Here is an 18,482-nt window from a genome sequence, read left to right on the forward strand (position 1 = left end):
GGGGAAAACGTTGTTTTATGTCTTCTAAAAAACGACCAAAAAAAATTTAAGCATGCTTCAATTTTATGTGTCGTTTTTCAAAACGTCGTTTTTTACTTCACAGAAATTGACCGTGTGTAGCAAAAAACGTTGTTTAAAAAGACGTTTTTACACCCGCGCATGCCCAGAAGCTACTTATGAAGTGAGCTTCAATGGAAAAACGTGGTGGAACGTAACCTCACTTTGCTAGAACATTGTGAGAAAAACGATGGTGTGTAGGCAACTTCGTCTTTGAAAATTGAAGTTTCAAAAACGTCATTTTTTACTTCACAGAAAATTTCGTTTTTTTTCATCACATAAAGTGATGGTGTGTACGGGGCATTAGAGAAGGAGATTGTTGGGCAAAGAAAACAGGCAGGGAAGCACCATTAGCATGGCTGGTTGTCTTGTAATACCAACAGCCACCACAAGAGGGTGCCAGATTCCAGATTGGGTGATTGGTGGTGCGCACAGAGACAGGTTAGCCCAGCTGTGCCGCCCCCCGGGTTGCCAATTCTAGTCACAATTGCGACCTGGCGCCCGGGTTTGTTGAGCCCTGCCTGAAGGTACAAGCCTATAACCATGGTGTATGAAAAAGTGCCTGTGTCCTGTAATGTACAATTAAGGCAATACCATTGTAACGTTTTTAGCATGTAATGTATCCTGATAAATATTTAAGTCCACAAAATGGTCACCTACATAATTTGTCAAGCATATCTTAATGTTTTCACACACCCCTTCATATTTTATATACAGTACATATTGGTTTGTAAATGTAAAGTTCAACTTTGAAGAGAATACACAAAAATGAAAATATATTAACAACACACAAGTAGTAAATATCAGCCCCCACAGCACATATAAGGGGTAATGTTTTAATTTATTTTTCTTTTTTTCCACAATATATATTTACTATATCATTCCCTGTATAAAAAAAAGAAACAACAATGTATTATACATGACATGTTTTGCTTTACAGAAAATAAAACACCCAAAACTAAGGTCTGGAAATTCAGTTTCAAGTGATGTACCAGCTTCCTACTGCATAAATACAAAGATTGCAGCAAGTGCTAAACAGTTTAATGTTAAACCTAGAAGCAATGTTGTAAGTGTAGATGTGTAATTATGACCCAAGGTCAACAAAGCAAGTATATATACATACATACAAGCCCAAATAAAATGGGGTGAATGGCTGCAGTCATTCTAAATGATAGGGCCACACGCCATTGTAAGATCTGTGCTCATTGCGGCATGGTGGAAAGCACATTTTATTGTTTTTAAAAGACAATACTTTGCTGTGCAAACTTTCTAGAACAATATAACATTTTGCGTAAAGACTACTAGGGTAACTGTATAAAACTGGAAGAAAGGAAAATGGATGTATTGCCGATAGCAGCCAATTAGATGCCTGCTTTTGTTTTTAAACCTTAGTATAAAAATGATAGCAAGACTGATTGGCAAGGACCAATGCCTCCATTTCCCAGTACCTGCAGCTTTATAATATAGCCCACTTGATGTTGCCACACAAGCCTCACCTCTTCAAGGTGGGTGAACAAGACTTTGCTTCTTCTTTTACAACCAAAAGGGATTAACCATACTATTTTTGACACATGCTAAACAGCATACCCTGTTTACTCACAGATAATGTATACGTCACTGGATGCTCTACCAGGCTGAGCAACTGCATTGGAGGAGGCCAATCCCCTAAGCTAACTTTGCAGGCCTGACACTCAGTAACACAATCACAATAGATCTTGCTTATTGAAAGGCAAAAAAGTTTTAAACTTTAATTGTTCTTATCATTTTACTCTTGGTTTGCTCAAGGCAGCATAAAAAATAAGCCATGAAGGGAAAGGTCAGCATCATTAGGAACCAGTGACACCAAACATCCCACATGTATGCTTATGGGTTGGTGCCACATTATATACAGTGAAGTTACGTCTGAAAATTTGCAACCATGGAAAAAAAACATGCAGTGATTGCACAAAAGTCTGTTTCTTTATTTCACTAATACTCCTTCAGCAGAACATTCCACAGGTTGGGAAAAGGGGGTGGCATGTTAAGTGCTATCAGCACATAACCTGATGTGTCAGGGAGAAAGATATGGCAAGGGAGCCTTTGGTAGGATCCTAACCAATCTGGTAACAGTTCTGCTATGGCCATGCATGCAGCTGCTCTGCACTGCTAGGTCGGTGTGCAATAAACTGGAATGTGTATATATCTTAAGTGCATATGAACACACGTACATACATATACAATGTACACAGACATACGTCATCACGCTTACAAGTTAGCTTTGATAACAAACCAATGCAATGTAGCAAAGCACCAGGTGGAAATATCCCCTGAGTAAAGAGCTGAATAATCCAATCTTCTGCAAGGTCCAGGACTTTCTACTCCTTCATGAGTAGCGGCATGCCACAAACTGAACAAAACCCATGGACCCTCAACTGAAGATTATGGAGTCTTTTTAAGGCTTTTCATACTAAGGACGTTTCTTTCCAGTCGCAGGATTTCACTAGCTGCTTCCGAGCATTCAGATTGGCTGTGGGGATTGTGTCATTTTCAGACTTTCCATATTGATATGTTTACCACAAAGACACTTTCACTCGCTGTCAGAGAGAGTTTCATACTGGGAGCAAAGCAGTGGTTTTGGCTCTTCATCCCGAGCTCTCTGCGGGGTTAATGAGTTGCTCTGTGGAATGGTGTTTGAAGACTGTGGAGCCACAAGGCTGTTAGGGAGCCTCATTGTTAATGGGTTGAATGGAAATGGTGTTGACCCTGCAGTAGACAGAAAAGTTAGTATCAGATTATATTGCTTCTCTGGAACTTGTGAGTTTATTTACAGGACTAAAACCAAATTAAATACTTACATGGGAAATCAACATTTGTCAAGCTTATAAGACATATCCAGGTACTAATCGGATTTACCTATGTTTATTGTAATGCTGTTTATATGTGAATATACTAAAAAGGTATTTAGTCTATGACAGATCCCATCATCCATGTTTAATAATGATTGTATAAAAAGTGTGTTTTATTTATGTGGAACTCAACTATATCAATTACAATTATGTATAATAGGAAAAAATATAAAATAATTGGATTTTTCCTACAGCTTACCCGTAAATCATTTTCTTGGAGTTCATCACGGGACACAGAGCAGCCATAGTAATTACTATGCTAGTTACACGCCACCTATAGGTGAATGGACACTGGCAGATCAAACAGGAAGGCCTCCCCTAATATAACCCCTTCTACACAGGAAGTACCTCAGTTTTTAAGCAAAGCAATAAATGTCCCAAAAAAGATGGAAGGGAATCTCTGTGTCCCGTGATGTACTCCAAGAAAATAATTTTACAGGTAAGTGGTAGGAAAATCCAATTTTCTTTATAGTACATCACGGGACACAGAGCAGCCATAGTAATTACTATGTGGGATGTCCTAAAGCAGTGCCCTTGAGGGGAGAGAGACACAATCACAGAAACTGCCTGAGAAGGATTTATTCTGACGCCCGCAACATACTGTGGCCAAAGCAGTATCCTCCGTGGCTTCGATATCCATTAAATAAAAGGATCAGTCTTAAAAAAAGTGGTATCGGTGCAACCCTAGTTATTGAGGTATACGGAGATTGACATCTCCTGCGTCTTTAGAAAGTCCAGCACCAGGGGGTAGGAGCTTTGTGGACCCTCGGAAGCTGTGGCCAGCCCAAAGGACAGTCACAAAAAAAAAAAAAACCTTCTACTGCAATTGCAGTAATCTTTAATGAGCCTGGAAAAAAACGGCACATGAAGATAAGTGTTATTGATGACTATGGACACTAAACGATGAGTTTTGCCCGTCGAGTTCCTCGGACGTGTGTACGGGGCCTCTTTGTTTTTTAAAGAGAAACTACAAAATGCAAGACTTACCAGTCCTGCTGCAGGACTCTGAACATAACAGAAGTCCAACCTTCACCCATCATGGTGGGCTTTGCCATAAAAGACCTTCAGGGACTGGGTCCCCCTTAATTTGGGGTCCACTCACCTGGACCTGTATAGCAACACTGCACAGGACTCCATTACGCAGGGTCCAGCGCCATAAGGCTGCATTACAGGCAAACCTCAAGCAATCCACTCTCCTATCAAATGAGGCTCTGGTACCATCCATTTTGTCTGACAGCATTTTCGAATAGATCTGATTGAAGTCCTTGATTCTTAGTAGAACCGTTCCAGACCTCCAAGTATGCTCCAAGTTCACATGTATCACATCAGTGACCACCACCTTACAGACACTGGCGAAAAAACTGAGGTACTTCTTGTGTAGGAGGGGTTATATAGGGGAGGACTTCCTGTTTGATCTACCAGCGTCCATTCACCTATAGGTAGCATATAACCCACATAGTAATTACTTTGGCTGCTCTGTTTCCAGGGACGTACAATAAAGGGATTTTTAATACAGCTTACCTGTAAAATCCTTTTCTTGGAGTACATCACGGGACACAGAGCGGCATATTCATTACTATGTGGGTTATATGGAGTACCTTCAGGTGATGGACACTGGCAATCTCAAACAGGAAGTGCCCCTCCCTATATAACCCCCTCCCATAGGAGGAGTACCTCAGTTTTGTAGCAAGCAGTATGCCTCCCAAAATGGTCCCCATAAGAGGGGTGGGAGCTCTGTGTCCCGTGATGTACTCCAAGAAAAGGATTTTACAGGTAAGCTGTATTAAAAATCCCTTTTTCTTTCTCGTACATCACGGGACACAGAGCGGCATATTCATTACTATGTGGGATGTCCCAAAGCAATGCTTACAATGAGGGGAGGGAGAACATCTTCCCAAGACAAAAGGATTTAATTTAGAGATATACTTAAATCATAATAAATCCAACTTAGTTGAGAAAAAATAATTTTAAATTTTAAATTTAACTCAAAAGGGAGCCCCCGGAATCCGAGGGTCTCAAACTGCAGCCTGCAGCACTGCCTGCCCAAAGGCTGAATCAGTATTCCTTCTTACGTCCAACTGGTAGAATTTTGTAAACGTGTGGACAGAAGACCAGGTTGCCGCCTTGCAAACTTGAGCCATAGAGATCTGGTGGTGTGCTGCCCAGGAGGCGCCCATGGCCCTAGTAGAATGAGCCTTTAATGATAACGGAGGAGGCAACCCTTTCAAGCCGTAGGCCTGAGAGATTAACTGTTTAATCCATCTCGAGATGGTGGATTTTGCAGCTGCCTGCCCCTTCTTGGGCCCATCCGGTAAAATGAACAACACATCTGTTTTCCGGATCTTCTCTGTAGCTTTAAGATAGGCCTTCATGGCCCTGACAATATCCAAGGTATGCAGCAACCCTTCCTTTCTGGAAGTAGGTTTAGGGAAGAAGGATGGTAATACCAAATCCTGGTTTAGATGAAAACTGGATATAACCTTCGGTAGGAAGGAAGGATGAGGGCGGAGAACGACCTTGTCCTTATGTAAAATAAGATATGGTTCCTTACAGGATAAGGCTGCCAGTTCCGATACTCTTCTGGCGGAAACTATGGCGACCAAAAATACTAACTTCCTTGTTAGTAAAACCAAAGGAATTTCAGCCAACGGCTCAAAAGGTTGTTTCTGTAAACTTGACAGAACAAGATTTAAATCCCACGGACAAAGCGGGGATTTAACTGGAGGATTAATACGTAAGACCCCTTGAAGGAAGGTCTTAACTAGCGAGTGGGTGGCCAGCGGCCGCTGAAACCACACTGACAAAGCTGAAATCTGTCCTTTGATTGTGCTTAATGCCAGTCCTTTATCCACTCCTAGCTGGAGAAAACTTAATACTCTATCGATGGTAAATTTGCGAGAAAGCCATCGCTTGGACTCACACCAGCCTACATAGGCCTTCCAGACCCTGTAATAAATCACCCTAGAGACCGGTTTCCTGGCTCTGATTAGGGTAGAGATTACTTTCTGAGACAGACCTCTACCCCTGAGAATCAGGGATTCAGCTTCCAGGCCGTCAAATTTAGATGCCGTAAGGCAGGGTGGAGGATCGGACCTTGCGATAGCAGGTCTGGCCGTAGAGGAAGAGTCCAAGGGTCTCCCACTACCATCTTCAGGATTAGTGAATACCATGCCCTTCTGGGCCATGCTGGAGCTACCAGGATGACTGGTATGTGCTCCACCCTGATCCTGCGCAGCAGGCGGGGTAGTAACTGGAGCGGGGGAAATGCATAAAGAAGTTTGAACTGATGCCAAGGGCAAACTAACGCATCGGTTCCGCAGGCTCTGGGATCCCTTGTGCGGGACATGAACCTGTCTAGCTTCTTGTTTAGTCTCGATGCCATGATATCCACGTCCGGCACTCCCCACTTCTGGCAGAGTGTCTGAAAGACCTGTGGATGCAGAGACCACTCCCCCGGCAATAGAGTCTGGCGACTTAAGAAGTCCGCCTGTAGGTTGTCCACTCCAGGAATGAATATAGCCGATATGCAGGGCACATGGGCTTCTGCCCACAAGAAAATCAAGCTCACTTCTTTCTGAGCGGCTTGACTCTTGGTTCCCCCTTGGTGATTTATGTATGCCACCGCCGTGGCATTGTCCGATTGTATTCTCACCGGGAACCCCTGCAGTTTGGACGTCCAAGCCCTGAGGGCTAGTCGGGCAGCTCTGAGCTCCAAGATATTGATGGGCAACTGCTTCTCTGCCGCTGCCCAAGTGCCCTGGCGAGTGCAACCATCCAAAATTGCTCCCCAGCCGATCAGGCTGGCGTCTGTGGTTACTATCTTCCAGGTCACAGGACTGAACGTCTTTCCCTTCAGGAGATTCTGAGGGTTTAACCACCAAGATAGACTTTGCCGGACTCTTGGTGAGAGTGGCAAAGGAATCTCCAAGGCCTGAGGCCTCTTGCTCCATGCTGACAGGATGGCTGCCTGCAGGATGCGAGTGTGGCTCTGAGCATACGGTACCACCTCGAAGGTGGCCACCATCTTGCCTAGTAGCCGCATACATAGGCGAACAGTTGGCTTTCTCTTGCTCAGAACTATTTGTATTAGCTCTTTGATGGCCTTGACCTTTAATAGAGGTAGGAACACCTTCTGTTGTTCTGTATCCAATCTCATGCCGAGATATTCCAGCTGCCTTGTGGGCCGAAATGCTGATTTGTCTCGATTTAGGACCCAGCCGAACCTCTCGAGGTACTGAACCGTGAGGGCGACTGCTCGATCCAGGCCAGGAAACGAGTGGTCTACGACCAAGAGGTCGTCCAGGTAAGCTAGGACCGTGACCCCTTGGGTCCTTAGATTGGCTAGGATTGGGGCTAGGACCTTCGTGAATACCCGGGGGGCCGTAGCCAATCCGAAGGGGAGCGCCACAAATTGGAAATGACGCTGAACCACCGAGAAGCGTAGAAATACCTGATGTGGCTGAAAAATTGGCACATGAAGGTAAGCATCCTTTATGTCTATGGACGCCATGAAGTCGTCCTTCTGGAGCACGGCGACAGCTGACCGAATAGTTTCCATCCGGAATGAGCGGACCTTTAGGTACGCATTTACTCCCTTTAAGTCCAAAATTGGCCTGATATCGCCGTTGGGCTTTGGGATGATAAACAGGTTGGAGTAGAACCCCAAGCCCTGTTCCTGGACTGGTACTTCTACTATCACCTTCTGGCACAGCAGATGATTCAATGCCGCCATCAACGCGGCTCCCTTCACCGGGTCGCCTGGTACTCTTGACTCCTGGAAATGAGGAGGAGGGAATTCTGAAAATTCTAGTTTGTAGCCCGTGGCCACGGAAGACCGTACCCAGCAGTCGGGAATGCTGGCCTCCCAAACTTCTGCAAAGAGACGTAGCCTTCCCCCCACCATCGTGGGTGGGGGCGCCCCTTCATAAGTCCGACTTGGGGGCTGGCTTCACAGGCCTGCGGTACCACTGCTTCTTGCCCCCAGTGGCTTGGCCTTGTGGCTTATTGTTAAAGCCTGATCTTGCAGGAGGCCGTCGATACTGTCTGGTATTAGAGGGCCCCTGTCCCGGGGAGGGCTGGCGCTTAAACGCGGGCCCTCGGGCTTTCTTCTTGACTGGCAAGAGAGTGCTTTTGCCGCTTGATATAGTCTGAATATATCTATCCAGATCTTCTCCGAAGAGTCGTCCTCCATGGAAGGGAAACCCTACCAGGAGCTTTTTGCATGGGGGCTCAGCCTCCCAACTCTTCAACCATAAGAGCCTTCTCATATGGATTAGAAATAAGGATAAACGTGATGCCTGCTGGATGGAGTCCTTGATAGCATCCACCGTAAAGCGTATAGCCCTCGGTATATCCGAAAATTCCTCTGCCTGCTGGGCAGGGATAAGTTTAAGCATTTGCTTAGTCTTATCTGATAATGCTTGGGTAATTCCAATAGCAGCCACAGCGGGCTGAACTATCGCCCCTGCTGAAGTAAAGGAGGCTTTCAGTAATGTTTCCAAGCGTTTATCAACCGGATCCTTAAACACCTGTACGTTTTCCACCGGACAAGTTAAAGATTTGTTCACATAGGAGATGGCTGCGTCCAATGCCGGGGGCGCCCATCTTTTGGAGAATTTCTCCTCCATAGGATATAAAACAGAGAATTTTTTAGGTGGTAAAAAGACTATCTGGCTTAATCCAATCCTGAAACATGACCTCCTCGAGTAGAGGATGGATCGGGAAAACTGCGTTGCTTTGAGGCGTTCTTAAAGAGCCTAAAGCTGAAACCGCCGATACTTGAGGTTCTGGTATGGGTAACTTAAATGCCTCATGGACCATGTCCGTTAAGGCCTGAACCCACAAACTTTCCCCTTGGGAGGCTGAACCAGACCCCTCAGTATCCAGATCCTCGATCTCTGAACCACCCTGGTCCAAAGCGTCAAGTCTATCCAATTCCCCTAGGGAAAGGATTTCTGTGTCTGAGGGTTCTTGCTCGGGTGACGGAGACCTAGTCCGCTTTCTACCCGATATAGCTTTAGCTATCCCTTTTGCCATTCTTTTCTCTAGTTCACCTAAAGAAACAGCAAGAACTCTCTCAGTGACAAAGCCGGGGTTGGACTGACCTGGATCAGCCCCAGCACCAGATCCCCCAGGTCCCATCAAGGCGTGCCCTGATATGTCCTGTGGGGAGAGCAGCGGCATAGCCGTGTCTGAGCCCTCGGATTTTGCGGGGGAATCCCCACCCCTTGTACCCTCTGACCCAGAAGGCATGGTACAATACCGAGGTACACCTGCTATCACCCAGCCACAGACGTAGCTAAGGGGATCTGTCGGTTTGGGAGCGATAGAGACTAACGCCCAAACTGAGAAGGGAGATCAGCAGTTCTTTCCCTTCTTTTTTTTTTTGAAGAGGAAAAGAAACCACTCTGTCTCCCACTAAGTATTGCCAATAGCCATCTGCTGAAAAAAGGAGGTAGGTAGGTTTGACAGTCCTTAGAAAAAACTGCAATTCTTCCTTTCGCCACCGGGTGTCCTCGGCGTGCTCCGCTCTGTGTCCTCCTCTCCTCTAGCTCAGGATGACACTGAGCTCTTGGCAGCTAATGGAAGGACCTCCCCTTCCTTTATTTGTGATTCGCTGCCCACCTGGACGAGCCCCCACCACGGAAACGGCGCGAAAATCGTTTATATCTCGGGCACGCGCGCGCGCCCGTCGGCGGGGGCCATCACACATGGAGGAGGACGGAGCAGCACAGGCACCCAGGCAGGTAAGCCCTTTAGGTAGGTCACAGACCTCCTTTTAGCATGGGAAAAAGACTCCCCTCTTACAGAGATCCCACACCTAGCGCCAGCAGCCCAGCTAAACAACACTTACCAGGGAGGTCACATATTACTGGGGAAAAAAGATTGAATCGTCCAGTCTCTGTCATAGACATAGTGATTCCTTGCCATAGCAGAGCATACCCAGGCCTGTCCCCCTGTGCGGAACCTGCTAAGAACCAAGTTCCGCAAGCTCCCCCAATACTTACCTGCTCCATGCCGCAGGACTTTTGCACAGCAAGAGGTCCAATCTTCCCCCATCTCCGTGGGTGGCGTCTAGACCTTCAGGCCCTGGGTTCCTATGAAGGAGCCACTGTCCTGGGCCCATATAGCACCCTGGCAACAGAAACATTAGGCCCCCAAAGGTTTCTAAGTTCTGGGCCCAGGGTCCAGCTCTCTGAACAGAAAGCATTATGGGCTACACCCCAATGGTTTGGGGTCCGGTTGCTGACCACTTTAACACTGAGGTCTTTGGACAGAACCGGTTAGCCCACCTTAATCCCAAGGATGTGGAGGTAAGCTAAACCATGACCAACACCTAAGACACTGGCGAAAAAACTGAGGTACTCCTCCTATGGGAGGGGGTTATATAGGGAGGGGCACTTCCTGTTTGAGATTGCCAGTGTCCATCACCTGAAGGTACTCCATATAACCCACATAGTAATGAATATGCCGCTCTGTGTCCCGTGATGTACGAGAAAGAAAAAGAAAAATATTTTTAAATACACCCCTGGATATGTTAAAGAAACAAAGTCAATTTGCCCATTTACTGTAAAGTGACAATAGCTGTGAAAAGCCCCACCCATTGATAATAACCTCTCCAGTGAACTGGAACCCTGTTCTGCAGAGAACACCACGAGTCATGAACTAGGTTACAAATAAGGCTGCATGTCACATCTTACTATTCCAGAAATGCAGGCAGAAGCGCAAGTCCCTACTTGCATTTCTGGAAACACATAAAAAACATGGCAAAATGCACATTGCGCATACAGTGTCATTATTTCTTAATAGCACCCCAAACAAAGGTAGCCGTCCCAAGATTTGTGGCAGAGAAAAACATGTTTGGCTCAGTGCCAAAATAAGGTACATGAGCTACTTTGGTGCATTTGTCACGTGTAGAGCAGCCCATTCAAGTGGGAACCAGAAGGATTTTTTTTTCTGCCTCTAAATGGGGAGCTTAAAATATGCCTCTAAATGTCTTAATATGCATGGACAGGGAAAATGAAAAAGGTCTGGAGAAGCAGCGTTTAAGCCCACAAATACATAGAGCCTTACGGATTCTGCCACTAGGACTAAGGTTCCATGCACACTAGCTTAAAAAAAGAAAAGCTGCTCCTAGAGGAGTTTAGCATTTTTGTTTTATTTCTCTAGAAGCAACTAATGTTATCCTATGTATTTTATTCATGCACACTTTGTAGTCTAGATGCGTTTTTAAGCTCAGTGTTTAGGAGCGAAAAAAAAAAAAAACTTCTGGTTTGCATTTGTGAGAGAGCGTTTTTTCAGCAGAAAAAAAAAAAGCACGGAATGCTCCTACAGGCTCCAAAATGCTGCTAAAAACTGCTGTCCAGTGTTTTTTCTTAGTATTTTTTTCCACTTCAGTAACCATGGTTGTTGAGAAGTGGGCGGTAACCGGTGTCCTTAATAACCAGTGAAGTGGGTTGTTAAAGAGCGGGAGGCCGCTGCATCCTTAACAACTGATGACTTATGAGATGTCAGTGGGATTCCCCGCTGACAGCTGAATGTAAACAAAAGAATGCAGGCATTAAAAAAAAAAAAAAAAGTTTGGGGGTCCCCCTTTTTTTTTTGATCCAACAAAATTTTATTTAGTTTGCAGAGGTACAAATTATACAAGGTCCCCTTAACATTGCGGGGACAAGATAACAACATAGGTTAGGACATCCCGTACTCAGTGAGTATTTATAGGTAGGGGGTATAGCCCCTCCCCCCAAACCGTTTCAAACAACACCATCCCGCAAAGTATCACCGTCCCCATCTCACCCCACATTGATGCCCAGAAGTCTATCCATCACAAGGTCTACCGGGGCTAGACCTGGTACATCCAACCACTTTGCCCACAATTTCTCAAATTTGTGGGTACTACCCCTGTGTTGATACACCACTTTCTCCATCCTCAGCACCAGCCCAATATTATTAATCCATTCAGCCAGAGTCGGAGGGGCCTCAGCCCTCCAGTGAACCATAATGAGTTTCCTTGCTTGGAACAGAACCCTGTGTATCGCCTCTCTGTCCGCTTCCTCCCATTCGTACTCCTCCAGAGCCCCCAAGAGACAAGCCCTCGGGTCCTGTGCAAGAGCCACGCCAAAAGTCGAATTTACTGTACTCACAACTCCCGCCCAATACGTGTGGAGCTTTGGGCATCTCCACAGCATATGGATCAGATCACCATGGTCTCTTTTGCACCTGGTACAGGTTGGATCAAGCTGAGGATTCATCTTATGGAGCCTGTGTGGGGTATAATAAGTGCGCAGCAAAATATACAGTTGTGTGAGCCTCTGTGAAACATTCAGCGAGCATTTACCCACTGCCTGAAAGATTTCCTCCCATTGTTCCCCATCCAGTTCGCCCGCATCCGCCTCCCACCTTTCCCGTATCCTCAGGGGATGCTGCTTCATCACGTACTGTAGCAGAATGGCGTAGCACTGGGAAATAAAGCCTTTTGACGTCCCAGCATCCCCCAGAAGATCAAAAGCAGGGGTCGGCGACAGGCACCACTCAGAGGAGCGACCCTGTGCCGCCACTGCGTGCCTCAACTGCAGATAGGAGAAGTGCATAGTCTGGGGCAAGCCAAACGCCCCCTGCAGTGCAGAGAACGAGCGGAGCACCCCGTTACTGAATATGTGTGTGAGGTGCGTGATCCCATACTGTTTCCACCTGGCCCCGGACTGTAACTTGGCCAATTCAGTGTATGTGTCGTTCTGCCATATAGGGCTGTATTTCGTGTAACCCTCCGCATTTTGCACGTATTTGACCTTATTCCATACCTTCTGAATTAAGCTAAAAGTGGGGAGCTTCTTGTGCGGTTTAGCAAAGGCTTGCGCCTCCAATGCCTCAGGGATCGGCCTTCCGCCCACGGTGTGCTCCATAAGCTTCTGAGCCGAGGATCTCACCGCCGGCCGAAACATGCCAACCAGTTGCTGCATCTGAGCCGCCAAATAGTACAGCCAGGGGTTTGGCAGCGCCAATCCCCCGCCATCTTTAGGTCTCTGCAGGTGTTCCAGTTTAATCCTAGGCATCCTATCTTTCCATATGAGATCTCGGAAAATACTATTTACGGTATGAAAAACCTTCAGGGGTATAACCATAGGGGTGTTGTGTAGAAAGTACAACAGTTGCGGCATGAGTATCATCTTAATAAGATTCACCCTGCCGGCAACCGACAAGAATAGGGCCTTCCAAGTCTTAACTTTGTCTCTAAATTTCAGAAGTAAGGGAGAGATATTTAGATGTATGAAATCCCGTGGTTTAGCCGTGATCTGTACTCCCAGGTACTTAAAGGACGAAGTAACGGGTATGGGGCATACGGGGTTGATTATCTGCGTATCGTCGCCATCTAGTAAAAGTAGTGATGATTTTGCCCAGTTTATAAGCAAACCAGAGAACTGTCCAAACTCTGTAATTGCCACCATAGCTTCCCTGAGGGAGGGATCCGTGTCGCCCAACAGAAGGAGAGTGTCATCAGCATATAGCATCACTTTTTCCTGCATGTCACCATAGCAGAATCCAGTGATGCGGGGGTTAGCTCTGATGCCAATGGCCAACGGCTCGATAGCCAAGGCAAAGAGCAGGGGGGACAGGGGACATCCCTGTCGCGTCCCCCTCCTCAGTGCAAAGCTCCCCGACAAAGAGCCAAATGTCCGTATCGCCGCCTGCGGCTGACTGTACAGCAGCCGCACCCAGGAGATATAAACAGGGCCAAATCCAAATTTGTGCAACACGGTCCAGAGATAGTTCCAATCTATGCTATCAAAGGCCTTTGTAGCATCTAGGGACAGCAGTGCCCTACTACCCATATTATCCGCCCGTGCTTGCATGTTAAGGAACAGCCTCCTCAGATTAACCGCCGTGGACTTATTGGGCATGAACCCAGCCTGATCCCCATGAACCAAGGAAGTCACCACCCCATTCAGTCGAATGGCGAGCACCTTGGCCAATATCTTAATGTCACTCTGTAATAGGGAGATGGGGCGATAAGCCCCCGGGTCCACGGGATCCTTACCTGGCTTGAGTAACAGTACTATATTTGCTTTGGACATTGAAGGGGGCAAAGTCCCCCCCTCCCTGGCGCTGTTAAAGACTTTTAGAAGCTGTGGCAATAACACCTCGGGATATTGTTTGTACACCTCCATGGGCAACCCGTCCTCTCCCGGGGCTTTACAGTTAGGGAAAGCACTGACTGCCACCTGTAGCTCCTCGACAGTGATTGGTTTTTCTAACATGGTACGTTGGCTATCGGACAGCTCCGGGAAGACCATTTGGGCCAAATACCTCTCTAGATCCCCCTGGGTGTACATCGTGCCAGAACTGTACAGGGTCTCATAGAAACCCGCCAGTTCCTGCATAATCTGGTCTGGCTGAGAGACTACCCTTCCTGACCCCGATCTTATAGCCCCTATCGCAGGCGAGCGTTGATGTGAGTTTGCAATCCGCGCCAATATACGGCCGGTTTTCTCACCCTCCTCAAAGAACGCCTGCTTAGCAAAGAACCTCTTCTTCTCAGCCGACGAGGAGAGCAATTGCTGGTAGGCAGACTGAGCAGCCTGCCAGGCCTCTCTGGTCAGGTCAGAAGGATCAGCGACGTATACCCGCTCCATTTCCTGGACCCTGTTTTCCACTTCTATCAGTAGTGCAGCCGAGGCCCTCTTCACCTCATTCACTCCCCTTATAAGCAGGCCCCGAAAATACGCCTTGAAAGCATCCCAGTTTAACACATTCCGCTCCATTCCTTCCCCATCAGCAAAATACCTTCGTATGTCCTCCTCTATTTCCACATGGGAACTTATCAGCTTCAGCCAAAAGGCATTCAGCTTCCATGGTGCCTTAACCAAGCTCCCCTGCGGTGCCACGCAAAGCTGCACCACCAGGGCAGAGTGGTCCGACACACTGCGGGGTCTGTGTGATAGGTCCGCTATCAATGGAAGCATGCTCGAATTTCCCACCCCTAGGTCTATTCTTGATAGGCATCCATGCGTCTTCGAAAAGCACGTGAACTGCCTGACCCCGGGATTACGGTGTCTCCAGATATCCACCCAGCCCACCTCTTGCAACAACCGCGCCAGGGGAGTACTCCTAGCGAGGGCAGAGGGACCGGGGCCCGGGTGTCTATCCGCCACCTGGTCTAGACAACAGTTAAAGTCGCCAATCACGAGCAACGGGACATCCGGCCTACCATCCAAAAAGGAGAGGAGGAGCCGGAGCACGGCGGTGGGATATAAACACATGCTAAGACACATACCAAATTACCCATTTTGCAATGAATAAACACATAGCGACCTTCCGAGTCTATCATACTGTCAATTTCCTGAAAATCCAGAGCATTGTGCACTAATACACTCACCCCCCTAGAAAAGGAGGTGTGTGTAGATTGATATGCCTTACCCACCCACCTGTATTTCAAAAAGCACACAGTTTCCGCTGTCAGGTGTGTTTCCTGAAAACAGATCACCCCTGGTAAAAATTTCCTCAAACACATAAATAACATCGTGCGTTTCAGTGGAGAGTGCATACCCCTCACATTCCAGGATACGATAGACACCTTAGCCATGTGTATCTTCCACTATCATCAAAAAACAGTATACTAGCGAGCAAACATATGTAGGCTGGCCCCTCTCTCGGGGGACAGGGCACCCCCCCATACCTGTTCTGTCCTGCACAGTTTCTCGCACAAGGGCTGAAGGCCCAAGTCTGGTGTGTTGTACCTCTTCCTTTGAATGGTGGCTGAAAAGATTAAAGTTAGTAAAACTTATGGACCGAACGGGTCCTAAAACTTCTTGGACCGCCAACAGGGCGGATTCAACACTTTGTGCGACTAATCGTCGACTTACTCCAGTCACATCAACCATCAGCACAGTACACTTTACGTATAGGTCAGCTCTTCTCGCTTTGTGTCGCCAATCATTGAGTCCCCCGGCCAAAGGGAAAAATAAAAAGATTCAATTAGGTAAAAAGTAGGAGATCCCCCCTAAACCGAAAAAGGGCCAACCGTTGAGGCCAACCGTTGAAGTATAATAGCTCTTCCAACATGTGCATACTAGGTGCCTGGAGGCAAAACAAAAGATATAGCCTGGGACAAACTTGCTCATGTCTCACTCCCCTTCCTCCTGCACTCGGCGTTGCAAAGATTGCTCGTTCCGATCCAGCCATGACATGGCCTCCTTGGCAGATTCAAAGAACTGGGCTTGACCCCGCACCACCACCCGGAGCTTCGCAGGGTAAAGCATGGCATATGGGAGTTGCAGAGCTCGCAGCCGCCGTTTTACATCAAAGAATTTGGCCCTGCGCCTCTGTACTTCTTGTGAGAAGTCCGGGTAGAAGGACACCTGGACACCGTTATGTTGTATATTCGCTCGCTCCCGAGCCTGGCGCAGCACCGCCTCCCTGTCCCGGTAGTGAAGTAGTTTCGCCAGGATGGATCTAGGGGGGCCCCCCTGTTGCGGTGGGCGAGAGGGTACTCGGTGGGCCCTTTCCACTGCAAAAAATGGCGACAGTGCATTTTTGCCAAAAAGTTCAATCAGCCAGTTCTCCACAAACATGGTGGGGTCCTTGCCTTCCACCCTCTCCGGCAGACCCACTATACGAACGTTGTTTCGTCTGAGACGGTTCTCCATATCTTCCACCCTGTCATATGCGTCTCTAGCCATCTGCAAAGCAGCTCTGGTGTCTTGGGTCATGGGCTGCATCTGGTCCTCCACCTCACTGACTCTGCTTTCCACGGCAGTAGTACGTTCGCGGATTTTCTGCATATCCTGCCTCAGCAGTCCAAAATGTTCTTTCAGTGTGTCCACAGAAGCTGTACACTTATTTACTGCTTTGAGTATATCAGCCAGAGTGGGTTGCGCAGCATTCGCAGCCTGTGCGTCTGCGGCCTGCTCATCCTCAGGCCTGAGGCCTGCTTGATCTCTGTCCTCCTCCTCCCCCCAGTAAAGTGGGACACTGTCCTCCTGTGCTGCGGGCCTAGTGTGGGGCGCATCACCCGAGCGGGACGGTTGTTCCGGCCCCCCCGTCCCAGTCATCTTCTGGGCATAATAAAGCATGTCCCTGGGGGGGTCCTTACCCTGGGTCTTAGCAGTCTTGCTGTGTTTGGGCCCCGTTTTGTCCGCTCCACGAGGCGTCCCTTTCCCAGCCAGCGCGGCGGCGCCATCTTGGATTTCCATCCCCGCTGCCTCCGATTGTCCTTTGCGGGTCATCCCCCTGGTGCAGAGCGCCGGTGGTGGTACCGCTATGATCCTGGGAGCACGGGCGTTCAGCATATGGTGGTGGTGAACCGGAATCGTGGCCGGGGGAGGATCGATACCGGATCAGCGCCGGGAGCTATGAGAGATGCGTCCTCTCACATGCCTGTCCTGGCCACGCCCCTTGGGGGTCCCCCTTAATCATACCAAGCTGCTAGGGTCTGGTACCGTTTTTAAGAGAAATCCCATGTCAAACATTAAAAAAAAAAAATGGGGTTCCAGGGGCCAGAGTTGTGGGGAAAAGGCCCTTTCCCTCATCAACTAGAGACAAGGTGCTTTGGGGGGCTCCTACCCCAAAGAACCCTCTGATGTTGAGGGTACATGGCTCATGTGACTCTTGCTTTCCTGGCCTTCCGGCTGCATGCTCGGATAAAGGTATGGTATTGATTTATGGGGAGGGAGGCCTACGCATTTTTTTTTTGTGTGTGGCGTCCCTATTCGAATATGTACTAGACTTAAAGTTTTTTCTAATGCCATTATACTTTTGTTTACATTCAGCGGTCAGCTGGGAATCTCACTGACAGTTGATGAGTCATAGGTTGTTAAGGAACGTGGCGGCCTCCTGCCCCTAACAACTCGCTAATTACTACTAAATGCGGGCACAAAAGCACAAAAACACCAAATATGAGCATTTTTTTTATCCAGCATTTTTCCTGTTTAGCTCCTAGTGTGCATGGAGCCTAAATGTAGCAGCATGGTATATACCCTATTGCTTAGATCTGACCCCTTTCAGAGTTTTGCACTACAAGTCTGACAATTCACACAATAGGGTTGATTTACTAAAACTGGAGAGTGCAAAATCTGGTGCTCTCTGCACAGAAACCAATCAGCTTCCATTTTTTTTGGTCAAAGCTTAATTGAACAAGCTGACGTTAGAAGCGGATTGGCTACCAGCACTTCACCAATGTCTAAAACCTCATTACATACATTATTCCCTTACTAGTGTTTAAATCACTACATTATGTAGCCCTGCTCTCTCGCACATGGCCGCTGATAAGGCAGTACAACTGGTCCTGTTGTACTGGGCCCAGACCACATCAGATAAACTTTACTGTTAATTTCTTCCTAAATTAAAAGATAAGTATGGGTTTGGGGGTTATTGCAGTTTTATAGTTACCTAGGTGGATGCAGCATTGGTCAGATGCTGCATCTGCCCCCTGGCGTCTCTGCACTGAGAACCGAGCGATCGAACATCGCTGATGGCTCTGATCCAGCAGAGAGCTGCTGCCTGTTAATCAGCAGCTCTCCTGCTCTGCTCCTCCACGTTCACTGG

The 18,482-nt window shown here is 47.6% G+C and overlaps 1 protein-coding gene across 13 annotated transcripts in view; it reads right to left on the bottom strand.

The window, feature by feature from the left end:
• Nucleotides 1–853: 853 nt before the first annotated feature.
• The window catches only part of NCOR2 (nuclear receptor corepressor 2), a 599,120-nt gene continuing 581,491 nt past the window's right edge, over nt 854–18,482 (bottom strand). For all 13 annotated transcript variants that reach the window (XM_040347350.1, XM_040347349.1, XM_040347347.1 and 10 more), the window contains one exon: nt 854–2,799. In XM_040347350.1, the coding sequence (XP_040203284.1) occupies nt 2,624–2,799 (176 nt within the window). In that variant the 3' untranslated portion in view covers nt 854–2,623. The remainder of the gene's footprint in view (nt 2,800–18,482) is intronic.

Source organism: Rana temporaria, chromosome 1 (genome assembly GCF_905171775.1).
Source record: "Rana temporaria chromosome 1, aRanTem1.1, whole genome shotgun sequence".
Taxonomy (NCBI): domain Eukaryota; kingdom Metazoa; phylum Chordata; class Amphibia; order Anura; family Ranidae; genus Rana; species Rana temporaria.